The sequence below is a fragment of the Drosophila bipectinata genome, chromosome 3R (assembly GCF_030179905.1).
Source record: "Drosophila bipectinata strain 14024-0381.07 chromosome 3R, DbipHiC1v2, whole genome shotgun sequence".
Classification (NCBI taxonomy): domain Eukaryota; kingdom Metazoa; phylum Arthropoda; class Insecta; order Diptera; family Drosophilidae; genus Drosophila; species Drosophila bipectinata.
This window is the reverse complement of record NC_091739.1, coordinates 6,298,139-6,312,892: the sequence shown is the minus strand read 5'-3', so window position 1 is coordinate 6,312,892 and position 14,754 is coordinate 6,298,139. Positions and strand designations below refer to the sequence as shown.

At 44.9% G+C, this 14,754-nt stretch overlaps 1 protein-coding gene across 1 annotated transcript; it reads right to left on the bottom strand.

Annotated features, from left to right (window-relative positions):
* Positions 1-2,000: 2,000 nt before the first annotated feature.
* C15 (homeobox protein C15) lies at positions 2,001-13,251 on the bottom strand. The gene is made up of 4 exons (XM_017249648.3): positions 12,626-13,251; positions 10,892-11,313; positions 7,094-7,322; positions 2,001-2,704 (listed from the first exon to the last, which is right to left on the bottom strand). Exons 1-4 carry the CDS (start codon positions 12,796-12,798, stop codon positions 2,503-2,505), a joined length of 1,026 nt encoding a protein of 341 aa, XP_017105137.2. The 5' UTR covers positions 12,799-13,251; the 3' UTR covers positions 2,001-2,502.
* Positions 13,252-14,754: the final 1,503 nt, after the last annotated feature.

The window sequence follows — 14,754 nt, the reverse complement described above, 5'->3', positions numbered from 1 at the left end:
GACTGACAGACGGACAGCAAACTGTCCAACTTGTTGTCAACTCTTTTGTGGCCTTAACTCGAAAATTGCTGCCACAGTTGAAATGATGAAAAACTAATTTGAAAAATTGTGCTTAGCTTTTCTCTCTCTTCTAGCATTTGGCTCCCGTTTCAGCTTCATATAGCCTTCTCTTCAGGAGCTCCATTGGCGAGCTTAATCCTTTTCAATCTTTCTATAATCCAAATTGACATGTACATGTGCAGACGTACTGCTCCCGAAGTCCTGCCTCGCATCTGTAGCTCTATCTGGGCTGTATCTGGCGGCTGTCTTGTTGACCAACCGCATTCTGTTGGGGCTGTTCGTTTGTATTTTTCATACTCGCATCCACTTTTTTGACTGACACACGCCCGGTCACCCCCTGGTCACTTCCAATTTGTCTTTCTTTTTCAGGGGATTTCGACTCCGAAAACTTTTGCTGCACTGGCTCGGCCTGCCTTGGCCATTGCCCGGTCATCCCATTGTCCAGTTGCCCGGAATCGACCCATATCCGTTAGCGTTTCCAATCCTCAGCCCAATTCCAATCCTCATTCGAGGCCCAAGCCGAAGTCATTTCATGTTGTATTACACTAAGTGGACACAAATAGATTGCTGTTCGGCCTCCAACCCATACGCCTGTCCACAACTTTGCTCAATAATCAATCAAACCTGGAGTTTTGGATTTTGGACTTTTGGAACTGGAACCTGGAAGCTGGGTCCCGGGGCAGCGGACGACGCAGTGGCCAATTAGACCCAACCCCACATGCAATGCCACACAATCGATGGGGCCAAGGATTCAAACGAATCGAGTTGAAAGAACTGAAGGGGGGGATTATCCTCATTACATACAAAATTTGATTCGTTCGTTGGCCGCTGGCCGCTGGCTACAAAGAAATAAACCCCAGATTGTCCAATTAAACGCAATTTATGCGGATTTCCAAGTAGCCCAGTTTCAAATTGGGAGCACGCACTCAGAAAAATTCAATTAGTTGAGCTTTTCAGTTAATATTATGATGTATTTAGTAATAGGAAAAGTATTAACTATTTTGCTTCACTCTCCAATTAATAGTGATCTAAAATAGTATGGTATACTAGGGATAAAACCTTCCTTTAAAATATGGTATGTTAAGTCTTATTCAAAACTTAAAGTACCATTCAAAAGCTTATAGTTTTGCTAAGTGTAACTATAGCAGCGGCAACTGGCCAAATTAAAAAGGTGTCTCTGCTGAAGTTCAAATAAACAGCGTTTGATCGGCCCGGCGTCTGCAACTTTGTTTTCGGGCGCCGTCTTTCAACTCTTTTTTGCCCGAAAATCGTTTACTTCCGCACAGGCGGCCACCGACTACCGACCGACCACCGGCCAACTTGTAGGAGTCAAGTTAAGGTCCTCTTCGATTCGGGACCGGGACCGATCTCAGCGCTAATGTGACAGCGGGCAACACTTTAGAGGCGGTCCATAAGGAAGATGGCCCTAACTGTAGGGCTACCTGTCCAGCGGCGCCTGTTTGTTTTGCCTTCAACTCAAAAACACGTAATATATTTATAATGAATGGCCTCGGGCTATTCGCCAGCTAATTGTTGTTAGTTTTTCGTGGACCGAGCATATGGCGGATATTTTTTGGTAGCCGAATCATTAGCACGTCGAAGGGTATCCGGTTAAATTGCAAGTTCCTATCTAAATTGGTCTACACTATAGAAACGCCTCTGGTCTGTCAATGCCTGTCTATAAATCATCTTCCTTGGATAGTTTCGACTATTTAAGGGTTGGGACAACACCTTTTAACGGTGGAAACCAACCGGAAACATTAGGAAATTTATCGGACTTCAGATTTGTTTTATGTTGGAGGTAGTTTGGGAAAGAAATATCGGTTCTGTATTGCCAATGTATATTAAACTAGCCACTTCTTTAATTACCCATCTAAATACGGAATTTCAGAAAACAACATTTATATTCTTTGATTTCGTAATGTGTTTATTTTCATTGCTTTTCTTGTTGGCGCTTCAATGATCATACATATATTTAAGGTTCATAATTTATAATACTAAGTAATGCCAGTTGACTTAAGCCTAGAGACAAATATTACAATTACAATACATTACAATCGGTATATAATTTTTTATATTAAATATATTATTTCTAGACCTTTTGAGATGCGTTTTGCCTTCGATTCAACTTTTTGAACAATAACTAAGAGTCTAAATGCAGCACTACGAAACACAAAACAGAAATTCGAAAGTCTACACAAACTTAAAGCGCTAGTCCAGGACCTCCAACTCCTGGTTGTGGGTTAAGTAAGCGTCTCTACAGAGTAAAGCTACGTATTTACAGGTGGGAGTTGGGGGCTTCTCTCCTCCGTCCCCCCCTCCTATGTACAGTGCGAACAGTCCTCTGCTCGAGTGTTCACTGTTCATGCTCCTCGAACTACAGATGTATGTACAAAGCGAAGTGTATCACAAATAAACCAGCTGCCGCCTACTTGTCGGCGATTAGCATCCCGCCGCATGCGACGCCTCCGCCCAGGGCTGCAGTCCATGGAGCGCCGCCAGGGGCGCCCCATTTACACCCCCCTGGGAGCTCAGAGGCGCCGCCGGAGGGGCAAAGCCCTTGCTAATGGCTTCCGCTTGAAGAGAGAGCATCAGCCTGTTGGCAGCCTGCCTTTCCGCCTCTCGTTCCTCGGCTGTTTGACGTCTAAAATGGAAAGAAAAATGATAAAAATTTTAATATTTTTTATAATACATTTTACATGTTGGTTATATAAATTAACATTCTTGAAAACCCTTTAAAATACTCAGTTGACAGATTTTGGAATAATTTTTCCATCATAAAAATAACTTTTCCACCAATTAATCTGTACATGTGATTTTTAAACAGTGATTATCCCCATGAAGCTGAATTATTTCATCGCTAAACGTGAAACGAATTCAAACTTTAATAAAGTCCTGGGTCATTAAATCCATCAGCCGACAATCGACGTGAATGATGACATTTAGACTTATCTGTTAAAGAGTATCGCTTAATGTACATATTCATTATGGAAAATCAATTTGCGAGAAACTCATTTCAGCCCATATAGTGGCTAGGTCGGGGTGGCCCAGAAGCCCATCAAGTCATTATGTGGGCGGCCGATTAAGACCATTTAAAACTAATCAAATCAAATATGCTGACTGCCACACAGGTTCAATCAGCCGTTATCTCCGTCGATTGGTTTGTTTTTGTGGAAAATTAATTTCGAGCCGAGTGGAGCTGCGTAAAATTGCATTTTAAATGTTTTGTGCTTAAAAGGGATTTGTGCCCGCCCCCCTGGCATTCGGTCGAGTGTGCCCTGCCAGCTGATAAATTATTCACTGGCCATTGCATTGCAGATGCAGTTGTCCTGCAGTTTCGGTTCGGCTTCCCTCCCCCCGCACTTGCGCAGCATTTTGCTCTAATTGTGGCCATGGAGCTGGAGCTGCCACCACCACCATCGGAAATTGCCACCACCACCATCGCATTTGGGAAGCTCCAACCACCCCCGCAGAGCTAAGGGATGTTTGTGCGCCATCTTGAATATTTCATGAGCTAATGAAGTTCTTATGTTGCCAGCTGAACAGCCTGGCGGAAAGAGTTGCTCGTATCATAGCCACAACTACCACGCACATATTAGAATAATTGTTTAATATGCTTTCATTAAGGCTTTCATCAGCAATGTCATCGTTCAAACTACGGTCTCATAACTAGCCAGCGAGCCCATTAAAAATTCATTAGTCTGGGTATTTAGTGCAAACTTTGGGCCCACAAATTGGAATAACTAACATGGGTATCCAGGTGTCCCACTAAAGGATATGCCTCATGAGCCCATTCCGCCATTTCGTTGGACCAACTCCTTTCGGCGACTTAACAATTCAATTGTCTGTTTTTGGCAGAAAGTGAGTTATTAGGCGCCTTGCTTTTACTTTTTCACCTTTTCGCCCTCAACCTGGGATAGCCTGGCATGGCTGGCTCTATCTGGCAACATTTTTAACAGCTACCGCATGAAAAATTCAACGAAAATTGATTAAAAACTCCAAAACGGCAAAGCAAACAAACGAAAGTGGCTCTGGGCCGGCGAGTGCGAGTGTGTGCGAGTTTAATTTGCTCTTCGGGTCTGAGACACGATTGTAATTTATCTCCAGTCACGGAGCTGGAAAATGCTACAAACGCTTTACAAATGTTAAATGTTGGTCTCTTGGCGCCATCGCGTTGATGTGGAAAGTTTTTGTTGCCACCCGAGATAAGTAATGGCCGGGCATTAGCCTAAAATGTTTATTAAAGCTCGGCACATAAATTTTCCAATACTCCCTCGCCGCCATCACCGTTGATTTTTCCACTTACCAGAAACAGGGCTTAAAACTGTCTCCGGCAACTGGCTGTTCGGGTAATTAAAATCATTTCACACACTACACGCAAACGATGTCGGCAAATCGAGAGGCTGGTTTCCTGGCCCGAAAAAGGTCCTGCGGTAATTATCTTTCAAGACATAACAATTTAGTCAGGCCATTAATTGACTGCCCAAGGCGGACCAAAGCCCCCAAAGGATCCCAAGGGACTGGCCAACCGCAAACTTGAAGATTTCCCCCACAGGACACGTGCCGACGTGGCGGCCTAAAGAAGACTCCAAGCTAATTTACAAATGGCTCTCGCCATTGTAATTAATTTTATTTGATTTTTCGGCAACGGGCCGCAAAAACTTTGCTTTCAACCAAATTGATTTTGGCTCTGTGGCTAAAGTTTTGCCTGGCATGTGTGTAAATTTTTAATTAGCCAGCTTTCAGCAAAGAAAGTTTTGCATATGCCGGGCAATTAATATGCAGTGAGTTAGTGACTATGTTTTCCCAAGGTTTTCCCCAAGAAAAGATGCGGGATGTGAGATGGCTCGGATATTTGGGATGATGAATGGGCGTGTAATTAAAAAGGGGTTTAGCGGCAACTTGATTTATGGCACTGTTACTAATTGAATTATGTATCCCAGAAAAGGGCGAAAAAAAGCTCCACCCAGAGCCAGACAAAAGTCAGACTTGGCCATTTGTTCTTGTCCAGCAAAAAAAAACACTTCCACAGGGATTCAACGCCAGAAAGTGTGCTTCAAATCCAAACAATCGTTCTTTCCTCTGCTTTGTATTTTTATTTGTGTCTGTATCTGTATCTGCTTTGTGTCTGGATCTGGGGTTCGTCGGTTTTTCTTTTTATTTTTTTGCTAAACACATTGTTAGACACTGACAGGCAACAAGAATTCATTCATTTGGCCGCGCATTTGTTATTATTTATTGATGGCAAGTTGTTTGGTGTTTCTACTCAGTAGAATCGTTCGAAAGACACTCAATAACAATACTCGTAATGAGGCACTTGCCTTGTCGCCAAACAAGTTGCTATTTATTAGGAATTGGCAAAGAAACGTCTTTATGCAATCGCTTCGTACATAAGTTGCTTAATGGGCATCGCGCATACGCCATGTTGGACAGGGCTAATTATTCAAATTACTTGCAAATGCAGCGCAGTGTGCATTAAGGCAATTATGTGAACACATTACACATACCCTGGATATTTACGAGTTATGCTAACTCGTAATCATGGCGCTGCTATAATGTGCCATTGCCATTTCACTTAACCGCAAACGAGCCGTGGCCGAGGCAGTTGCCGTTAACAAAATTGCGTTTTACATCATTAATTTTTACGAGCTGGAATAGGCCCAAAATGGCTGATAAGCCGACTGCCAAGAGGACTGCCTGACTCGACAACTGGGCCTGCTAAGCGGCAATTAACGCGTCTTGGCCGCCCCTGCCCCGGCGCCGGCCGCCGGTTCTCTGTTCCCTTCCTTTCTCCTGAGAAAAGTTTGAAACTCCCGTCCATTTAGCCGCCATTTGCCATCATTATTATTACGATCGTGGGTAATCGCTTATGAATTCATCCCGCCCTGCCACCTAAATTCGTCGGCACTAATTATTCCATATCCGAATACTTTTAGTTGGCAGTAATAAAATAGAAAACAATTTGCCGCACGCAAACGCCCTCAACGCATCAATGCCCCACCAAATTAGTCAGTTCCACCGAGTTCCAATTTCAAATAAATTGTCATTTGCATACGACTATGAGTACACGTATTTACCCACATGTGCATATATATATTTACTTATCCAAACAACTTTCGTTGGCGGGCTTATAAATCAAATTTGTAATTGCCGTCTGACAGCTAGTTCTAGATGCGTGTTAAGTAGAAGCTTCTACACGGCAGCCTACACTAAATATGCAAATCCTAATAACACGATATGTAAATGAACTCTTCAGTGAAAGAAATAATTGAATTTATGGAGTTTTAGAAAATAAGATTGTTAAAGTAATTTTAGTTATTTAATACTAATTGTTCAACTATAACTTTTTGGAAACAATAAACTTTTTTTTATGTTTATTTTATTTTTAAAGAAACCTTTTGAAGCTCTTTTTATTTATAAAAAAAACTGCTCCTCCTAACTAAAGAGCAAACATAGTGCTATCAAAATGTACCTACCCCTCAGGTAAGCCTCATAAATACACACCCCTGTCTTTGGGGCTGCGAGTGTTGCTCATTTAATGTGCTCATGAATTTTGTATTAGCCATTTACTCCCCGTTTAAGCCAGAAACTCCGTTCTAGTTGGGGTATATCATTACATCCATTTTCTTTGTTGGTTAAGGACTTATCTTATGTCTTCATTATATATTTTAACATTTTTTAAAATAAATTTATTTTTAAGCTTTGTAAAAAGCTGTTTCTAACCAAGACTTGTAACTGATTTTACCCTGGTTACAATTTTAAAGAGCATTAAAGGGTCGGCTATTCTTTTTTCAGCGCTTTTCCTTATTTTTCTTTGTAACAAAAAGCCCTTTGTGCATATTGTAGTTTAAAACAGCTCAGAAAAGACAAAAAAAATCCAGAAACAGGGGACCATAGAAGAGGGTAAGTGTCAAGCTGTCAACACTTCCAAAGTTTTAAAAATGGGAACGAGGGATGAGCATGGGTATTGATTTTTTGCCTCTAGCTCAGCTGGGGGCTTTAAACCTGCGGTCGAAGGGGAACGAGAACTCACCTCCACTTGGTGCGTCGATTTTGGAACCACGTCTTCACCTGGGCATCGGTCATCTTGAGGCCCCGAGCCAGAGCCGCTCGCTCCGCGGAGGCTAGATACTTTTGCTTGTGGAATCGCTTCTCCAGCTCGGCCACCTGGATTCGGGTGAAGGAGGTGCGCGGCTTTTTTCGCTTTGGCGGCGTGCGATTCTGGTAGGGATGTCCGATCCGTCGGGCAATGGGGAAGGCAGCTGTAATGAGGGATAAAGATAAGTACTATTAATCTGCTGGCTCTCCTCTTCATAAAAGACACGTATCCCTATTATTTCCTCACTGTAGTTTTATGAATGTTATGTATAGGAATACACCGCTACCAAGCACATCCCCTCAGTGCGGTGTGTGTCCTGGCGGGCAATTAGCAAACAATAAATTCCTAGATAACTGGCCGTTTCCGAAACCGCTTCCGGAGTTGAGTGGCGGCACCTGTGCCACAGCTATTTAGAGTACTTAGCGCTCCACGTTACTCGAGGTCTGGTACCTGCTACGCGGCGAATTGTACCTGTTACCTGGCCCTCCCGCTGTGAAATCAATTTAGAGGCCGCTGACTCGCTGGCCAGCGCCTTGCCTAATTGCCGGGCCTTGAGGTTTCGGGTCTAGCGGTCTGGCCATAGGAACCCCTTATCAGAGCGCCTTGTAGACAAAGCACGCGACATCAATTTGGTCTGGGCTGAGTCATAAAGTCGCGCTCGTAGGACGCGCGTAAGTGACCCAGTGTCCGGATCCGGATCCGAGTCTAAATCGGAATCCCAGTCTGGATCTCAGCCAAAAACGGTGGCTGAGCCTGCACTGGCGCTGAACCTTTTAAAATTCCTGCCAGTCGCCTGTGTGTGTGCTTTGTTGTTTATTGGGTGCGATAAGGCGGGCAACAAAATATTGAGGCAATCTCCCTAACAGCAACACCAACGACGAAGCCAACACCAACGGCAATTAGGAAACCGGCTTAAAGACTGAACACGCTGCTCATGGGGTCATGCAAAAAACTAAGCAAAAGTCTTGTGAATTTCTCTGAGATATTTGCTAGCTGTCAGGCGGTCTTTTGGAGAGATTGGATAAAACAACAAGAATCTGCTAAAATGTGTCATAAATATTCAAAATTGTAAACCCAATTTGGCCAATGAACAAGTCAAATAAAATGCCGAATTCTCGCATTTTTAATTAGATTTGAAAAGATGAATGCAACCTTCATATTTTCCATTTGAATGATTTTATAGATTGATTTTACACATTCCCAAAACTAATAAAACCACGCAGATAAAAGCTGTAATAATTTACTAGAGCATAAATGTCGAATAATTTACAGCTCCAAATTGCTTTGGCCCCAATATTACCCAATAGTACCCCCGTAAAACTTTCTAAAATATGAAAACCTCTTTATCGACTTTAACTAGGCCCAACTCCCATCGAAAATTGGCTTTGGAAAATGGCGCTGGGCTGTCAGGAGCCATCAAATGGCAGCGAATGTATGGCGGGTGTTAAGCTGACAAATCATGCATCTTATTGCCAACATTCACGGGAACCCTTTTCTCCTTTTTTTTCCCGCCCCAAGGCATAAATTTCCAATGGATTTTGGGGTCATGTGGGTAGCCGATCATTTGAATATTTCAGGCAATATCAATTTCAATAAAAAGCCATTTATCGCACCACATAAGCAGCATCCTTATGATTTTCCCACACACAGGCGTGAGTGGGATCCTTTAAGGATATCCCGGCTTAGAGGGAGGAATAAGGCGCATAAGCATAATTTTATGGCTTTACCGGCATACGCCGGTAACGTTTATTTATGATGTTTTGGCTCAAGCTCACATAAGTATCTCGCAGATACACATTCCCCGGCGGTGTGCGTGTGTGTGGTTGTGGCCAAGACGCCTCTCCAGAAATACGTAAAATAATGCAAAAAGCTTTTAGCATGCATTATTGATGGCGGCCTGTGGCTCGGCCTGGTTTCCCACCCTCTTAGTCTTGGCTTTTTAAGGAGCTGCTACACTTTGACCTTTGCTACTGATTTGCCATAAAACTATGAACTAAGTAAACTTTTAAGATACAATTTGGAAGAGTGCAAGTAAGGTTTTAGGTAAGACCGATTTTCAAATCAGCTGAAAGCCATGTTGCTTCACTTTCCTATCTCTGATTCCTTGTCCAGTACTCCCCAATCGTGTGGGCAATTGTCGTGACAAAAGCCCAACTCCCATTTGGATTATGGAAACTGTTGTGAAACTGCATTAGGGGCCCCGCTTGGCCGAAAAGTAATTGGCGCCTGCTGCGATGTTGTTTCCAAAAAATAACGAAAATTAACATGCAATGGTTATTAATCATATGGCGCTAAGAGCTCTGGCAGGGGAAATACATAGAAGGGAAATAAAAGGGCAGGGGCCTGGGCGCGGGCTCGGAACTGAAGCCTGGTGGACGCTCGTTTGTCTTGTTAATGAAAAAAGCCAAGGCGCCAGCTTATCAGCCACAAGGCAAGCGACACAATAAACACAACAAGAGACAGACGACGACGACTTCGACGAAGATGTTGACAAAACGAAACGGTCCGAAACCGGCGGCCGGGATCACCCGGCGGCCTCATAAGTGTGCCTCTCTCAGGTGGACTAGGCGGATCCGAGTGGATCCCCCCGCCTTAGGCACTACGGATGCATCCCCTTCGGCATTCGGCATTCGGCTGGCTAATTAAAAGCTGACCATGTCAGTTGGACTCAAATGTGAATGTGAAGTGCGGTATGCGCCGATAAATAAATAAATAAGCCGGCGAAGACAGAAAACTCACTCACTGGCTGAGCCCTGCGACCGCCCAATGCGTAATTAATTCCTTTTCGGGCTCAGCGCGAAATTAAAAAGTCATGTAAACCAGCTCATTAAAATAACTAAAAAAAAATAAAGAGAGACTCAATGCCATGCCGATGCTCTGGACGGATGTTGGCCATAAAAGCTCATCAGATTGCTCCTAAGCCGCTTTTCCACATGGCCGAAAATTCTCCAAATATTATGATCTATATAGGGCCAAGGGACCCTGATCTGGAGGATCGATAGCTTGGCTTGGCCAGGCTTGGATGCCTGGCTACCGAGGCGTAATAAAATCAACGCCGTCTCATTATTTCAAAAGGCTCGCGCTGTGCCCCTCCGCTTGTAGCTACAACTGAAGCTCATAATGTAAACAAATTAACAAAAGGGAGTCCGAGGAGCCCTCGCCGCATACAGATGCATATGCAGATGCAGATACTGGCTCAGATGGGGATATCCGAAGACAGATACAGATACAGATGCGTATGCGTATGCAAATAAGCAGTCCATTCCTGTGTCGCTTCTGGGCGGTGGCTCAGCGTTAAGTTTTTAACTTAAGCTGCGATTGCGCATTTGAAGGCAAACATGTTTTTATACTTTAGCATCCCAGGAGGGTACACTGAGGCAAATTGGAGAGACATTCAAGAAAAGGGTTTCAAATAGGGATGGGTTAATGGTTTGGATGGAATTTTAAAGCTATAAGATAGCTAGTTGCTCTACCAGTAGTATTATGTGGGTTGTTTCAAAAAGATTCATTTCGGAAAATATTCTCTGTGTATAGGTCTGGAGGCCAGCCCTCCAGTGACATGCCGATAGGCTTGTTCCCTTAAAAGACTTCTGTGATCGCGCTTATTTGGGGAACAGTAGCAATTGCCACCGCGGGTCATTAGGGGAGCAAGCAAACCCCTCGGACATGGCCCACCGCGACATGGGGCCTCCTCCCCACGGACTCTACTCCTTCGATTTCGACTTGACTCACCTGCCAGCCGATCCTTGACCGCCTGATGGGCCAGCGCCGCGTGATGCAGCGGCGGCAGTGCCCAGGTGAGCGGCGTTCGCTGGGGTGGCACACGCAGAACATGGCCCGCTGCTGCTGCCGCCGCCGAGGGGTACAGATGCGGATACGAGTAGAGGGCTGCGGCGCTTCCGTACGTCGAGTTGGCGATGCTGGTGGCCAGCTTATAGGCGGCCAGGTCCTGATCCTCGGCCTGCAGCAGCTCCTTCTCTTCGCCCTTTTCTCCGTTGTTGTTGTTGTTGTTGCTGGAGCCGGGACTGGCGCTGTGATTATGGTTGTTGTTGTGGTGGTGATTCGTCTCGAAGGGCTTGGATAGCAGGCGTGATATGCTGAAGGGGAGATTCTCGCTGGACGAGGAACGCGTCTGCTCCGACTGCAGCGACTCACTAAGGAAAACGAAAAGAAATGACATCGAATGTGAGCAGAGAAAAAGAATGCATATAGGCGCGGGCTCATTAAAAAGTGTCGCCCGATAAGCGGAAAAGCCTGAGAACATTGGTAATAATTAATACTGGACCAGTTCCGAAGCCTCTGGCCAGAAACCCACGCAAACGGATAAGCCCCGCCAGACCTGTGCAGAGATCGTGCGGCCAACACTGCGTATACGCAATGCGGCTAAAAATTAAGTAATTATGCAAATGCTGACGGCCGTTAGTGACATTTAATACGCGCCAATAAATCATCGGCCGCCATCAGGTGACGCACTAAAAACAAGTCACGCACAGCATTTAATTTAAAAGTCCAAAAATAAAAGCCATTTGGAAAAAGCCAGTAATCGTATCGGAACAATGATTTCAAACTGCCAGATACACACTTTCCAAAAATGAATAGTTATAAGCTTAGTATATTCTTTTTCCTTTATTTGCTACGAGTTTTAGCCATTTGGTGCTCTAGATTCCCTGGAACGCCTGTTTTATGGCATTTTTATGACATGCTCTATTAAAATGTTAATCCGACAAACGATCCCGCCTTTGTCTCGATCTCTGGCCAAGATCGAAGCCGTTGGGGTCCATTTGGGATGGTCTTATCAGAGCGCGTTTTTGGCGCCTTACTAATGTGCGTTTTATCGTCTCGATCCATTCGAACTCTTTCTATCTGGGGACTATGTAAATTCAGGGAGTTTCTTTGTAAGTTTATGGGACATTTTTGACTTGATTCTTTTGGTGGCATTGTAGTCAATTCATTAGCGTTTAAGAGGTTTGTTCACACCGTTCTTCATGCCGATCGACGGCATGAATGGAAGCAGTTAGCACGGCCTTTGCTCGACATTCTGTCAGCTTGTTAGCCCCCTTTGTTGCTCGGAAAATAGATGTTTTGTACGTTTGTACAAAAGAAACTTTGTCCCTGGTTTTTAATTGCGTTAAGCCTAAATCGAAGAATGGGGATTTGAACGCTTTGTTACAGCGATTTCAAAAAACTATTAAATTGTGAGAAATATGAACTCATAATAGTATGGTTTTATAGGTTTTCTGAGCATAGTATTTCATAGTATTTTGAGTAATAAAATTTTAGAGCTTTGGAACGAATTAAATCAGAAATGAATACTGTTTCAGGTCAGGTTATAGTGGCAATTTTGAGTTTATATATTTTAGGAAATATTTCCAAAGGAAATTATCCAAATATTCACTCCATAAAATGTAGCTTAAAGTGGTAATGGAGTGAAAAATCTTCCATGTAGTCCCTAGAATTAACTCCTACCTCAATGGCGTTTCGGACTCGTCGTAGCAGCTGCCGCCGTCCATATCCACATCGGATCCGCTGCCGCACGACATCCGGGAATCGGAGTCAACATCCACATGGATCTCCTGCTCCTCCACATCGTCGCCGTGCTCGGTCTCGTGGTCGTGATCATCTTCCTCGTGGCTGGACATGCTGCTAACCAGTGGCGCCAATGTGGGAGCCTTCACTTCACTTTCTCGGAACTGTCAACCAGAGTGCGGCACAATTCTAAATATCACTCTTGATAATTGTTAGCTTTTCGGTGGCTATTTCGTCACAGTGGGTGGCACACACAGAATGTTTAGTTTAATCGATTTTGGATTTTATTTGCGCGGTTGAACGCGACTCGTCTCGATTTGGGATCCGGACTGCGAGCTGCGATTACGGCCACGGATATGATTACGGATCTCAAACTGCGAACTGGGAGCGGGCGCGTGCTGGCGGGCGAAAACGTTTTTCATAAATGCAATCAAAATGTGCCGACGGACACTGGATCGCCTCTTTGCTGCTCTGCCGCTGCTGTGCTTCTGCCTCGACTGCTGCTGCTTCTGCGGCTGCTTTGGCTCCGGAGCTGCTCGTTGGTGGTTCCAGGAGGATGGTGGTTGGAGTGAGAGTCACCCCGCCGGAAACAAGTCAAACTGGTTGCCTGCCGCGCCGACTGCGATGCTGGCGGCGACTGCGGCGTCGACTTCCTTCCTATTTCGGTTAACGAGCCAGTTTGCCACCTTGTTTGAACCTAACCTACCATAATTCCGCCACCCGCCCCTGGCCCAGCACCTGTTCCTTCCTCTTCTGGTTGGTCCGCCCATCTCGCCATCCCGCTCTGCTATCGCACATGCGCCGCGTTGCCTCTCGCTCGTGGAAACTGGTTTTGCTCTGCCCGCCGATGGGCAGCACTGGCCGGTAATTGGGCTCCGGGGCGTGGCCTAGCCCGCCTGCCATTGGTTCCCCCTACAACTGGGGGGCCAGCTTGGAGCTCGAAGCGCGCTTTTTGGAGCCGGGAGAGCTGGCATTTGGCGTCGACATTTTAAATGGAAAACGTTTTGCTTTTGGGGTTTTTTATTAGACGAGAGCATGAAGAGAATGTATTTTTATTTTGATTGTTTCTATTTTCGGGTTAGCCAAGCGTTTCCAGCCCCCGCACCTCCCCCCTGCTCCCTTGGCTATTCGGGATGCCCCCTCTATGGAAACATTTCGCACTCGCTCTCCATCTCACATCTCGCTCGCTCGTTTTTAATGGAATACACGGTGCGAGCGAGGTGGAAAAATCGACTCTATTTTCCGACTCTTTTCCGTGAAAGTGCAAATGTGGCAGATTAATAGCACAATTGGAAATAGCGTTCTGTCAGCTTGAGTTCACAAAGCAGCGGATTTGCCAACGGGGGCAGCTATGACTGGGGGAGGGGACTTCTTGGCCCCAGCACCGTATTGCTAATGTCCCTGACTACTGCTGAGATCTTTATTAGCGCAAAGTGTTCTAGTTGCTATCGCCGGGCGTTTGGCATTTGGCAGGCGGCGGTTGCGATAAGAGAGAGTCTGGAGCTGGAAACCACACGAATCCAATCCATTTGCCTTACCTATCCTCTGGCCAAACTATGCAAATGGAAATTGCATCTTCTGCCCGGCCGGCGGATGCTTCAGCATTGGTATTTTCGCTCAAGTTCACCCCACGGGTTAATTGGCACTTTTCTACGGCGACTCGGGCACGAGCCACGTTCTTTCTGGCCAAGATCTCAGGTGTTGCATGAGCCATGTCTTCGAATCCGAATGCCAGGCATGTGGCGTGTGTGGGGCCACAAGTGGATGTGCGGATCCCATCACCACATCCTCCTTAGTGGGCGGTGGTTACAATTAGTGAAAGGACTATTGACTAATCAATAGTTAGCAATAGTCATAGTTGTTTAAAATTTGACATAGTCGTAACTACATAGTCTTAGTCCTATAGATTTTTGAAGCTAAGCCATACTACTATATACCTTCGTATATACTTTTAAAGGAAGGAGAGGGACTAATCAATAGTAAGCTAAAGTCATAATCAGTCTTTAAAACTAAGTCCTTCTACGAAATAAATGCTACATGCATCATATTTGGACTTGTTTGTAATATAT

Coding starts and splice junctions, on each gene's coding strand:
- C15 (XM_017249648.3), bottom strand. CDS start 12,798: ATGTCCAGCCACGAGGAAGATGATCACGACCACGAGACCGAGCACGGC. Junction 7,323..10,891: donor GGTCAAGGATCGGCTGGCAG/GTGAGTCAAGTC, acceptor CCCTCATTACAG/CTGCCTTCCCCATTGCCCGA. Junction 2,705..7,093: donor AATCGACGCACCAAGTGGAG/GTGAGTTCTCGT, acceptor TTTCCATTTTAG/ACGTCAAACAGCCGAGGAAC.